The 14,107-nt window shown below is 46.4% G+C and overlaps 1 protein-coding gene across 1 annotated transcript in view; it reads right to left on the bottom strand.

The window, feature by feature from the left end:
• Nucleotides 1-563: 563 nt before the first annotated feature.
• The window catches only part of LOC123083822 (uncharacterized), a 34,864-nt gene continuing 21,320 nt past the window's right edge, over nt 564-14,107 (bottom strand). The window contains exons 2-3 of the mRNA XM_044505725.1: nt 1,311-1,710; nt 564-1,233 (exon numbers count right to left, since the gene is read on the bottom strand). Coding sequence (XP_044361660.1) covers nt 1,123-1,233; nt 1,311-1,710 — 511 coding nt within the window. The 3' untranslated portion in view covers nt 564-1,122. The remainder of the gene's footprint in view (nt 1,234-1,310; nt 1,711-14,107) is intronic.

Here is a 14,107-nt window from a genome sequence, read left to right as displayed (position 1 = left end):
AAAGAAGCAAACGACATAGTAAACAACCATCACATGAAAATGGCATGATCCACAACCAAGTATGATGCATGTCCGGTTTAAAGAGGCATGGCATGGCATGGCAAGGAAAAGTGCACAAGCAAAACTACAAGTTAAGTGGAGCTCAATATGCAACTCCGTTGCATATTGACGAAACACCACGTTCAAGTTATTTAGTTTGATCTTGTTTATGTACCCAACAATATTAAATGTTGACTAACATGGCAAGAGGTGAAGCCAGAAACAATGAACAACAATTCTGGTAAATCCCCATATGCAAATTATGGCTTTGGTACTGTTCTGCCCGAAAAATAATTTTGGAGTTGTTAAACATGCAAAGTAAGTACACCATGATAAACTAGGCATTTTTCTACCCCATTTACATATAAAGTTTATTAAAATCCGAATTACGGTTATTTAGTTATGAAATAAAGCATTTTAGCATGGCATTTGAGAAAATTTAAACAAACAGCAGTTTAAACATTTTAAACATGGTTGAAAGTTGGATATTATGAAACTAGACACAATTTTAAGCATTTTTCATATATAAAGTTTTTACATAAGATGCACTATTTGTGAGTTACGATATGCATGAAGTTTAGGGACCAAACCGTAAAACGGTAATTCTCTGAATAAAAGCTAAAAACGCAGCAGCAGGGGAAAAAATAGAAATGGGCCGAATCTGGGCAGCCCAACAGTGCATGGCCCAACAGTAGGAAAAAAAGAAGGCGCTCAGGGGGGTGGCCTCACCCAGTGGGCTTGGGCCCAGGTTGGTTACGGGTTGGGTAGAAGGGGGCGCTAGAGCGGCCGGTCGAGGCGTTGTGCGAGTCAATGAGGCAGGGACGCGCTCAAGACGAAGCAGAGGCAGGGCGTTGACCTCAGGGCGGCTATGCGCGAACGAAACAGGAAGCAGGGCGAGGCGACCTGGCCGTGGTCTTCGCCGGCAGCGGCGGAGAGGCGCAAAGGCTCGATGCGGGACGGCGGCGCAAGGACTGTAGGCCTCTGGCGGAAGAGGCACAGGGGCTTGTGGCTCGTCGCTCCGGCGCGAAGACGGACTGGGCACGGGCGCTCCTCCTGGTGGTCCTTGACGGTGGCGACAGGGCGCTAGTGCTCCGGCAGCTTGGTCGCCGGGAGAGCAACAGACGAGGGCAGGAATGCAGGGGCCTCGTCGGATCTTGCGGAGACGGAGACGAAGGGAGCAGGCCGGCGGAGGAGCTGCAAGGACATGGCAGGGAATCAAATTCAGAGAAGTAGCAGCGAGGGAGGAAGGAGAGGTTTCCTGAGGGGTTCACCAATGGCATGGCTAGCCGGAGCTGCGGGAGCTGCTGCTGCTCATCACTGACGGGGACGGCTAGCTCGACCCGCTCGGGATCGAGCTCCTGCGGGGCGCGCGCGAGGGAGGCTGCTCGGGGCCGCTTGCAGCTGGCTTGGGACGCGATGCAAATCAGGCACCGGGCGAGACAGGGCGGAGGAGAAAAGCGCGATGGGGAACGGAGCTCATCTGCTCGGGCTCCGATCCAGAACGGGCAGGAAGGCAGAGGAGGGCTGGATCGAGGGGAGGCCTCGGGTTGGTGGGGAGAGATCGAGAGGATTTGGATCGGGCTCACACGCACTGATTGGATGAGGATGAATCCCGAGGTGGGGGTGAGTGCGGAGGCGGAAGGGAACAAATCCCTAGATTTTAGGGTTAGGCTAGAGTTTGGTCCGGTGCATATATAGCAGGTGGGTTTTGGTTAGGGGCTAAACTGGACCCTTCGATCGAAAACGGGCGGTCAAGAAAAAATAGGTTAGGGAAGTCTATATAAGAAACGCAGATGTTTTATAGATGTTTGGGGATGATTCGGATCCATCGATAATGACAACCTAGGTCGGGTTCGGGTCAGTTTCGGACACGCGCAAGGGGTTTCTCAGAACTGAGCGGAGAGGAGGTCTAACAAAAGGCCATGGAGGCAAGGGCGGTTTGATGGGCTCAGAAAAGGAGAGAAGAGAAGGAGAGGCCCGGCAACTGTTTCCGGAGACCAAAAACGTCCGACGATAGACCGTCTATACAGCCGCTATAAATATCCGTTGGGGCATCAAACAGACTCCAAATGCGATGAAACTTGGCAGGCGGCCTATCTACACTAATATAAGAGCGCACGTCAACTTTCTTCGTAATCCGAGAACATTTTCCGGCCACTTATAAAATAATATTTCGGAGGTGCCACGGGCGCGTGCAAGTGTGTCTGGGCTCAGAACAGGCAATGGAAAGAACTGAGAAACCCATACGAATGCAAGTTTTGAAAAACATGATGATGCAATTCACATGATGACAAGGCAAGGTGCAACACACAAGCAAATGACATGGCAAGACAGTGAATAACCGGAAGACACCTGGCGCATCAGTCTCGGGGCGTCACAACACTCCACCACTACGAGAGGATCTCGTCCCGAGATCTAGGATGGCACCAGAGAGAAAATGGAAGTGAAAGAGGTAAAACAAAGTTGCTTCTTTGGAAAACGAGTGAAACCATGAATCTTGAGAGGTTGAACCAATTGAAAGAATACAATGAAGATTAACAAAGTTGAAAACACTTCGGTAGAAAAGAGGAACAAGGAACATTACTAGAACCTTGTAGGTTGAAAGACATAAGAAAAGTGTTACAATGGACAAGAGGTACATGCAAGCACTCCGATTGAAACGAAATGTACAAGGAAAGATAAGGATCAATTACAACAACACTCCGGTTAAAACAAACTAGAGAAGGAATAAGAATGATATAATTTGGGCAGCACTCCGACTATAAATGGAAGGAATCGAACAAGAATTTGACAAGAAGAGAGGATACTTGATGAAATCAACAACACACTGCCTTCGGAACTATTGAAAGAATGGCACAATGGGTAAGAAAGATTTTAGATAGCACGCCGGTTGAGAAGAGATGCAAGACTTGGCAGAATGGGAAGAACTTGAAAAGAGGGCACGACACTCCGGTTAAAAGGACCAGAAAGGAAAAGAATATGATGATGATATGGCAAAATGATGGTTCGAAGAGAGCAATGTGACAAGGCCTCCGATGAAAGAATAGAATATAGATCAATGAAAGAAAATGAACAGAGAAGAAAATGACAACTTCTCCCATAATTGAATTAGAAATAGCATCCTTACAAAGATGGATTGAACTGAGTTGTTGGAAGAATCAACAACGAAAACAATAAACTTGATGTGGGCTTATGGAAAAACATCTCAAAACTTGAGGTGAAATTCTGCCACTAACTTAAACAATTGATTTGATTGAGAGCACCAAAGAGATGAAAATTTTCTTCCACCAAGATGATAAAAAGATAACTTGGAACATTGATAAGCACCACAGTAGCAACATTCCCAATGGATGGCTTTAGGTGAAATCTATACCAATCTAACTCGAATGAAGAGATTGATGGATTGAGAAAAGCTCATGCTCGAAGAAATAGATGGGTTTAACTACCTCATTCTTGACAAGTGTTGCATCATGAGACACGAAAGAAATTGTCAAGAATGACATAACACCACCTCAAAAGATAAGGTAGAAAGAATTGCACTTCGGAATGCAAGAAGAAAGAATACTTGAAGTATAGCTTGGCGGATCATAGCTTCGAGAGAACTCTTGATGAACAGTTGAAGAATGAAAGGAATCCTTGACGAACCACCATGTAGAGCCTCTGTGAAGAACTCCAGTAATAAAAGAATGATCAAAAGAAAGGAAAGTTGAAAAGGACTCCGGGTGAAGCCTAGCAATGATTAAATGGACCTTCGTGATGATATAATTGAGAGAGCTTGGAACTCCGGGAAAGAAAAGATGAAATAATTGAAGCCGATAACTTGATGAGCCTCCGAAATAAGGAATTGAATTTACTTGATGAAACAAGAATAATAATTCCATTATGCTTATCCTTCGTCAATTAAATTGATGACACACAATGGATTTTTGCATACTACTTATTCTCGTAGAAAGGATTAAGATAGATATAGCGCCAACTTGAAGAGGCCTTCAACGAACCACCGGTAGGATTTGGAAACAACGAATGAATTGATATGAAAATGAAGGAAGAAGAAACTTGAACAAACCACCGTAAGAATTGAAAAACGAACGAAGTAAAGGGATGAATCACTGGTAAGAATTAGCAAATGAACAAAGATACATGAGAGAGTTTAGATATGAGAGAACGAAGAGATCATGAACTGATTAGAGGATATTTGATTGATGCACCGGTAATATTTGGGGAAACGAGAGCTGAAAGCTGGCATGAATAAACACGCAATGATGGTCTTCGGAGAATCAAACTAAAAAGAGTCCTGGATTGCTCCGGATGGGTGAAAAGAATTCTCACGATCGAAAAACAATTATGGAAGGATGGCATCAGGCTAGAACCACGAGTCTTGAGAGAACGGGTAAGATTGCAGCGAAACTCTTCTTCGGTCTTCAAAAGCAGAGAATGACGATGGGAAACACCAACATGAATTGTTGATGCACTTCGGAATGAAAATTAGAAAGGATGAACTAATGACGAAAAGAATTTGAAAGATCTTGGTGAAATACATTTAACTGATGATAACTCATTCTTACGACAAACTTTGAAATGAATTTGAGAATAACTCCGGGAAAATTTGCTGAGTCAGGTAAGATCCTGGGAAAAGACCTGTGGGTTAGGGCCCACTCAAAGAAAACACCATTGAACAATTTAAAAGAGGGATTGCACGGGTTTAATTAAATGGTTTGAATAAGGTAAGAGCTCGAAATATCTTGAAAGGATTACGAATAGAAACTTGAATCTTCTGGGAAATCTTTAGCACTCCAGATAGCAAGTAGTGGATGATTAAGAAGTGCACCAGCATGAGAAAACATTTAAAATGATGAAAGGGATATGATCAACTTAGCTTTAATTGAATCCACCAGAGAAGATAAAAGAAACGAAGAATGATGAACTTAAAGCTCCGTTAGTATCTTCCTGAGAATCACCGGATAAGAATATTGACGGAAAAGAATGGAGAGACTTCACATCAATAAGATGGATACTTGATTGAGAAATATGAGTCCTTGAAGAAAAAGGGTGGGATGGCGGGAAAAACAAAGAGAACTTTGGCAGATGGAAAGGATACCATTGAGAAAACTTAGAGTTGATCTTGCGGATGTTGAAAATGATCAAATCCACTTGAAGAAAAACACGTCGGATGAAAAAGGATTGACATGACAATCTTGATTATCATGAAGGATTAGCATTCACATAGAAATATGGGAACACCGCTTAGGGAAGGTATGGAAACCACACTTGACATTGAAGCAATTTGAAAACCACAAACCAAAACAAAACAAAGGATTGGCTTGCAGAATAAGCCGGAAACAAACATATGATAGATCCCATATCGTATCATGTGTCTGTTGGATGGATATTCTACGTGATACTTGAATTATCACTTATAAACTCCTGAAACTTACTGGTTATGCAATCTGGTGTTGGGGATACAGGGGAAGCATAATATCTCACCCAAACTAACAAATCCTACATCCAACCATATCCATCCTTCAACACATAACCAAGAAACCTTCGAAAATCATTTACCTCAACCTTCGAAAAGCATTTGTTATACGAGTTATGGCAATACTCCCGAACTCCCGCCCTAGTACTAGGTGGCGTCGAGGTTATCTCACCAACAACTGCGTAAAAGAGATGTTCTGTGTCGGTGAACTCAGGTATTCCAGAACTGCAAACGATAAAATTGTGATGACAACACCTCGGAGCTCAACTCCCCGGGACACTGCCACAACCCCTAAATGTCAGGAGGCACCAAGAACAAAGTTCTCGTCACAAAACCATCATAACGATTCCAAGATACCCGCGTGATACTAATTTTTTTCATGAAATTTGAGAAGAGATGAGTTAAAACTCTACGTCAGGAGGTCTCACCAGAGCGACGAAGGGACTGAGGAGTAAAAAGAATCCTTCTCTCCGATATATATAATCCTATAAGACTCAAAACATTTTTCTAGACTCAACAACGTCTTCGATCAAGCAGGGGGCTGCTAAGTCGGGGAATGCTCTGATTACCAACTTGTAACACCCACGATGCGGCTATATCTCCCACGTGTCGAAGCACGACTTAGAGGCATAACTGCATAGTAGGCATGTCGCAAGAGGGGTAATCTTTATACATCCCATGTACTGAATAAGAAAGGGATAAAGAGTTGGCTTACAATCGCCACTTCACACAATACATAAATATAACATTACATCACCCAGAATACAATCAAGGTCCGACTACGGAACCAAAATAAAGAAAGACAACCCCAAATGCTAGATCCCCGATCGTCCAGACTAGGATCCACTACTGATCAAAAGGAAACAAACAAAACAATGAACAAGATCTTCATCGAGCTCCCACTTGAGCTGGGTTGCGTCACCTGCATTGGCATCATCGGCACCTGCATCTGGCACTACTAGGGAAAACCTTATACACAGAATCTTAGCAGCAGCGCGACATAAAAAGGGGCACTGCTGCTAATTAGTAGCAGCGCGGTTACGGAAAGCGCGTTACTGGTGCAAATTTAGCAGTAGCGTGTGATGTTTAAACCACGCTGCTACAAAAATCCACCGACAGTACACAACGACCTAAGTTTACCAGTAGCGCGACGTCAGGAAGCGCGCTGCTGCAAATGCCATAGTAGTAGCGCTCTTTTTAGTCACGTCGCTGCTGGTAATTTTGAAATTGTCCACACGGTTGGCCTGTTTAGCAGTAGCGTGTGATAGGAAAGCGCGCTGCTGCTACGCTCTTAGCAGCAGCGCAGTTTTGCTCCCACGCTACTGCTAAGACGTAGCACCCACCACCTTTTTCCACCTCCCCCTCCCCATCTCCTCTCCTCCCTTTCCCCTACCTCCCACATCCTCCCTCTCTCACTCTTCTTCTTCCTCAATACTTCTCCCCCCATTACTCGCTCTTCTACCTATCTTTCTCTCTCTTCATTACTCCTAGCTATAACTACACCACCTCCATTAATGCATCTCCTTTCTCTTTTTCCTTCCCCCTCCACTAGTTGAAGTTGTCTCCTCCCAAATTAGGTAGCTAGGTATATGTAGCATTTAGTTAAGTGACCTATTTGCCCCTAACTAGATCTATCTTTGTCAAGAAGAGATTTCTGCACTTTTGATCTCCGTACAACATCATCTCCACCGTGTGCTCGATCTCGAGATAGAGGTGATTAAAATTTCATGCTTTTGCAAAATGGAAATATGTTTATGTGTGTGTGATATGTTTATGGAAATTTTGTGTGTGGCATGAGTTGACGCCAAATTGTGCTTTTGAGTTGCCTATGTTTTGCCGAAATGTCGATTTATTTCCGTTTCGGCGAATTCCGGGCAAACTCTAGATCTATATATGTCCTATTTTTAAGGAAGGTCATGCCGAATTTTTGTATGACTTTGATGAATGCACGCATTTTTATAATCAATTTGTTTATTATTACCGTGCAGAGTTGACGATGGTCAGTGGAACGATGGTGGACAGGTGGTTGCGGTCGGCGGTGCAGGACATGAAGGAAAATAACCTGACAGAGGTTTTATGTCTGTGTCGAAAATGCAAAGGAATAGTTTGGCTCGACCCCCATGACGATGGTCGTGTCGAAGCGCACCTGCTCATGACTGGTTTCATGGATGGCTATACTCGGTGGATAATTGAAGATGAGGATGACGATGTTGAGGATGCCGACGGGGCAGGCAATGATGACACGGGGCAAGACGAAGAGATGATCGATAATGGCGGCGGGGAAGAGGCCGGACATGGCGGGGGCGAGGAGAAGGGGCCGGACATGGCGGCGGAGAGAACGACATGGACTCCACGCAGCAGAGTTCGTCGGTACTAAGTTCAATCGTGCGGGACCCTCATGTTCAAGCATTGCTTCGCAAGGAGACGAGTACTGAGAGAGCTGCTTCTAGAGAGGAGGCTAAGCTGGAGCAACTGGTGGTAGACTCGAACACTCCATTGTATGATGGTTGCAATCCTGAGGTGACCCGCTTGAGTTTCACGCTCCAACTCCTGAAGACGAAGGCTAAAAACAAATGGACCGACACTAGCCTCGATGAGCATCTCAAGTACCTAAAGGATGTTCTTCCCGCGGGTAATCTATGTCCTAGTAGTGTTGATGAGGCCAAGAAGATCGTGTGCCCTCTTGATCTGCCACACGTTAGATACCATGCATGCATCAACGATTGCATAATTTATCGGAAGGAGCACGCGGAAAAAACAAGCTGTCCGGTGTGCAATGCTTCTCGATACAAGAAGGCTGGGAAGAAATGTCCCCAGAAAGTGGTATGGTACTTACCGATCACTCCCCGTCTCCAGAGGTATTTTGTAGATCCCAAGGAAGCAAAGCTAATGCGCTGGCACGCGGAGAGGAAGAAGCCCGACGATGGAGATGATCCGAAGCTGAGACACGTCAAGGATGGAAGCCAGTGGAGAGCGTTGAACAGCTTCTATCGGTATTTTGGATGTGATGCAAGGAACATCGTGCTCGGCGCGTGTACCGATGGCATGAATCCGTTTGGCAATCAGAACACCAACCATAGCACATGGCCCGTGTTTGTATGGATGTACAACCTCCCCCCTGGTTGTGCATGAAATCGAAGTACATTCACATGAGCATGCTTATTCAAGGGCCGAAACAACCAGGAAATAATATTAATTTGTATCTGGGGCTACTTCAAGAGGAGTTAGACACGTTATGGAAAACACCGGCCAAGACATGGGACGCCAGCAAAGGCGAGTATTTCAACATGAGAGCCGCGCTGATCACGACAGTGCAGGACTATCTCGGTTACGGATATGTGGCAGGCCAGGTGTGCCATGGATATTGCGGATGCACGCGGTGCATGGATGATACGACGTCTCAGCAGCTAACGTCAAGGAAAGATGGCGGGTCTGGGAAAATCGTGTACATGGGGCATCGAAGATGGCTCGAACAGGACGACCCGTGGAGAAACCGTGGAGATCTATTCAATGGTCACGCTGAGCATCGAGGACCTCCACGTAAGCGGAGCGGTGCCGAAATCGATGAGCTGTTGAAAAACTGGAAGGAGTGCCCCGCGTCGGGAAAGACGATGAGAAAGGCGCCGGAGCCGCTGCTGAAGGTATGGAAGACGAGGTCTGTGTTCTGGGACTTGGAGTACTGGCACAAACTCGATACACCTCATTGCCTTGATCAAATGCATATCTGTAAGAATGTCCTTGAGAGCTTGCTCGCAACACTGATGAACATGCCGGATAAGACCAAGGATGGGCCGAAGGCAAGAAAAGACTTGCAAGATTTGAAAATCAGGGAAGATCTGCACATGCCGCCCCGTAAAATGTCAGACGAGACAGAGACGGAGACAGAGGCACGGGAGAAGAAGGGCAAGAAAATAAAGAAAGAGGATTATTGCCCCCCTTCTTGCTTCACCTTAAGTCAGGCTGAGATCCATCAATTCTTTAAGTGCCTTACCGGAGTCAAAGTTAGTTCCGGTTACTGTGGCAAGATAAGCAGATATCTAGACACGGACAAGAAAAGGTTCAGCGGGATGAAGTCCCATGACTGTCATGTGATGATGACGCAGATACTACCTGTTGCCCTTAGAGGGATAATGGACAAGCACGTCCGTGACACGCTTATTGGTCTCTGCAACTTTTTCGACGTCATCTCTCGAAAGTCGATCAGTGTGAAGCAGCTCCGAAGGCTACAGGAAGAGATCGTTGTGATACTGAATGAGCTTGAGATGTACTTCCCGCCCGCGTTCTTTGACGTCATGGTGCATCTGTGTGTCCATATTGTGGATGACATAATAGACCTGGGGCCGTCATTCCTGCACAACATGATGCCGTTTGAGAGGATGAATGGGATCATCAAAGGATTCGTTCGTAACATGTCCCGTCCGGATGGAAGCATCGTCCAGGGCTATTTGACACAAGAGTGCATCTCTTTCTGTGAGAATTTTCTATATGGCGCAGACCAGCCGCCTGGTGTTAGTGTTGGTTTGCCCGTTAACAAGCACGATGGGAGGCTCGAAGGAGAAGGTCACTGCAACGGTCGCAGGGAATTGCACGTGGCATACTCAGATCGACGCAGCGACTTTGACAGAGCAAACTTGGTAGTGCTACAACATCTAGACGAGGTAGATCCTTTCGTGGCACTGCACAAAGAAATTATCGCAAAGAAGTATCGTGACCGGGGGGTATGCAAGACAGACGCCGAAGTTACTAGAGAGCACAACTCCACTTTCCTGCATTGGTTCAAAGAGCATATTATTGCTAATCCCCCGGAGGAGGGCTCTAAGGATGGATTGCTCATATACGCCTTAGCACATGGCCCCTCGCCCAACCTCGTAACCTATCAGGCATATGATATCAACGGATACACGTTCTACACGGAGGAAAAAGATATGGACAGTGATGATCAGAACTCAGGGGTAACGATGGAATGCATGACCGGCAGCGACAACGGCGCAACTGAACAATTTTATGGAAGGGTCGAGGAGATCTGGGAGCTTGACTACTCTGGACTGCACAACACGACGATGTTCCGTGTCAGATGGGCTAAGAATGTCGAAAGAGAAAACCGGATTTTCACTACCATGACTATACCCGACGCCAAGAGCGCTACCGTGAACGCTATCGCAAAAAACGAGCCATGGGTACACGCTAAGCACGTGACACAATGCTTCTTCATAACCGACCCATGCAATCCCAGTTGTGTTGTCGCGAGGAGAGGCAAAAGGAACATCATTGGAGTGGATGGAGTTGCCAACGAGGAAGACTATGATCAGTACGGCAACCCAATGAGGGAAGATGACGATGATGATGAAGTATACGTCAAAAGAAGAATCAATACTACATTACCTAAGAAAAATCGTACTCCATGGAAAAGGCAAAGTCACAATGAGGGGCTCAATTATTCTTCGACAAACAAGAAGGGAAAGAAGCTGACTCAAAAACGAAAACGTCAGTGCCGAGGAATCGGTCAAATGATGTAATATATATATATATATATATGTTCCTATTTTGTATACACACTTAGCCATTATTATGCATGGGTCCAATGATGTAATATATATGTTCCTATTTTGCATACATATTTAACCGTCAAATGATGCAATATATATCGCCTTCCCTTTGTCCACTGCTCTTGGAAAAAAAAGTGAGAAAAATAAAGGAAAAGAAAAAGGGAAACTGGTTATAGCAGTAGCGCTTTACTGAAAAAGAGCTACAGCTAGTCAAGGTAGCAGTAGCGGTTTCTGTATAAAACCGCTATAGCTGCCTTTAATAGTAGTAGCGCGTTTTGTCTAAACGCGCTACTGCTACATCCACTTAACCGAAAATTCTCACTCTCCCTGCTTCATCCCACCTCTTTTCCCCCAAATCCCCACTCTCTTCCCCCCGTCGCACCGCCGCGCCCGACCCGGACCCGGTGCTCGCCCCCGACCCCGGCGCGCTCGCCCCCGACCCGTCGGCCCTCGCCTCCCTCCTCTGCTTCCTCCCCTCCCAACCTCGGCCGTCGTCGGGCCTGCCTCCTCGCCCCTGCACCCTCTGTAAACCACCCCCCTCTCTCTCTGCTAGCTAGGGTTCTTTGGTTAATTTACTTAGGTTTTAGTTATGTTAATTAGGTTATCTATTTAGTTATGAATTTAGATAGGTTTCAAAATTAGCTGAATTTATATGCAAATTTGAACTGGACATGTGATATGTGGATATGTCATGTTTTGGACATGTCATGTTTTGGTAAATGATCCGAGTGGCCTATGTTACGCCGGAATGTTGATTCATTTCCGTTCCGGTGAATTTCAGGCGCTCGATATGTCCATTTTTTAGCAAAGGTCATGCCGAAATTTCCCGTGAATAAAGGCATGATTTGTGCTACATAGTTGGCATATCGAGTGCTGGCACATAGATTTCTTTTTTATGTCATTTCTCATTTATTCATACTTTTAGAAATAAATGAGGACACTTAATCATAGGAAACATGTCGAACAACGAAGAAACTGGGCCTTCTGACCAAGATGCATACGAGATGGATTATCAGGGTGAACAAGACTACCTCGACTTTTTGACTGCTAAGCAAGGTTTGCAGGTCCGCCTCGATGATGGTACTGACGCCGACATCGACACCGACGGCGCCGGCACCGAGACCGGTGGGGAAGGTACCGGCGGGGAAGATACCGGCGGGGAAGGTACCGGCGCCGATGCCGCTACCGAAAAGAGGAAGCATAAGAAGCAGAGGATACGAAAACCTAACAAACTAGGGATTGGACGACTTGTGATCACAAAGATGGCACCTGGCAAGTTTGAGCCGTTAGAGCCGGAAGAACCTCGCAAGTGCTATGGGAACCAAGTAGGATGCATCCTACGGGAATGCGCGAGCATCAACGACGATGACTTAAGGAGTAAAGAACATTTGACGCAGTTGCTCCTAACGAAGTTGCACAAGAGATTCAAGTTCCCCGACCGGGATGATAACATAGAACAACCGTGGGATGATCCGAAGATGAAAAAGATTAACAATCACGCCATGGGCATGTTCAGCAATGATTTGGCCTCCTGGAAAGGGAGGGTGAAACGAGCTATTGAGGCTGAGGAACCCCTGTCCAAGATTCTGGAGGAAAATCCGACACTTACGGAAGAGGAGTTCGAAAAGTTCAAGGACACTTGCGCTACCGAGGACGCCAAGGCTAAGGCTGCGATATTCAAGAGCCTTCAGCAAAGGAACACGGGGAAGCATCGCCTCAGAAGCCATGACTACCTCGGTAAAAGGCCCATATGGGATAAGGAGGATGCGGAATGTGAAGCCGCGGGTCTCCCAGACCCCTTCGCGAAGTTCACCAACCCCTTGGAGCGTGACTTCATCAGGGCCCGCTACAAGTGGGATAAGGAGAAAAAGGTTTTTTACACGGACCAAATCATGAGGAAATTGATTAGACTACTTGAGAAGCAACACCAGCTTGCAGCCGAAAGCCCTACTTCTCCGATGAGGCCCAAGTGGGACACCCCTCTCAACCGGGCCTTGAACTAACTTAAGGGACTCCCTTTGGGCCAGCGGCCGCAATATGGTCGTGTGCACGGCGCTGGAGATGGCGCCACGTGGAAGGTGTTTCTGTTTGTGATAGGACGAGAGATCAATTACAGTGTTCGGTTCAAACTAGGCCAAGAAGCAGAGAAAGAAGTTTAGTCAGGCAGACATCGACGTGAAGGTGAAGCTTGCGGTCGAGAAAAAAGCAGTTGAGGACGCGAAAAAAGCAGCCAAAGACAAATATGAGTTGCTACAGCAGGCAGCCAATGCAGTTGTAACTGCCTGCAGAAATGATTTCGCTACTAACTTGGTTCCAGTTATCATCAACTGGACGAAGGAAAATCCAGACAAGACGGTACATGATTTCCTGTTGCCCAGTTTCGTCGGGAGCAACTCCATGAACAACAACACCATCGCACCATCACTTGCCCACGCAACCGGGCCTCCTCTCGCAGCTGCTCCCGCTCATAGCAGCCCATCCTCAGTCTCTGGCGTGCTCAGTGGGCCTTCGTCTTTGGCTGAGCTCGACGCCATCACGGTAATTACATGTCGCACCAACATATATATATAATATTCCATTTTTGTTGCCTTTCGGATGTTTTACGCCATAGACATATGTGTTTGCAGGCAAAAGAAACCCCGTGCACCATACTCTAATTGATCAAAGGCCAGAAGGTGGACGTGGGAAAGGGGATGATAATGGACCCCTTGCAACCCATGTTCCACAACCAGCCGATCCCTGCTGGGCACTTCAGGGTTAGCTTGTCCAGTGTTAAATCGGGGCACGAGGATTTGCCTCCTCCAGTACAGCATGTGGGAGCAGATGACGAGACCCCGCCACGGATTGGAAGCTGCAAGGGTTGGGTGCTGCTATGGCCGAAGAATCTTATTCGTCTGGAGCCGGCCGAGAGCACACCAATAACCACACATCAACAAGCATGTGCGGAGACCACCACCCCGCCTACGCAATTACCAGCTCCTGTAGTGCCGGGTGAGAGCGGCGGACGACATGATGAAGGGGGTGCAATAGTACTGGCTGATGTAAT

Source organism: Triticum aestivum, chromosome 4A (assembly GCF_018294505.1).
Source record: "Triticum aestivum cultivar Chinese Spring chromosome 4A, IWGSC CS RefSeq v2.1, whole genome shotgun sequence".
NCBI lineage: Eukaryota > Viridiplantae > Streptophyta > Magnoliopsida > Poales > Poaceae > Triticum > Triticum aestivum.
Note: the sequence above shows the minus strand (reverse complement) of the source record. Positions and strands in the feature narration are given on the sequence as shown.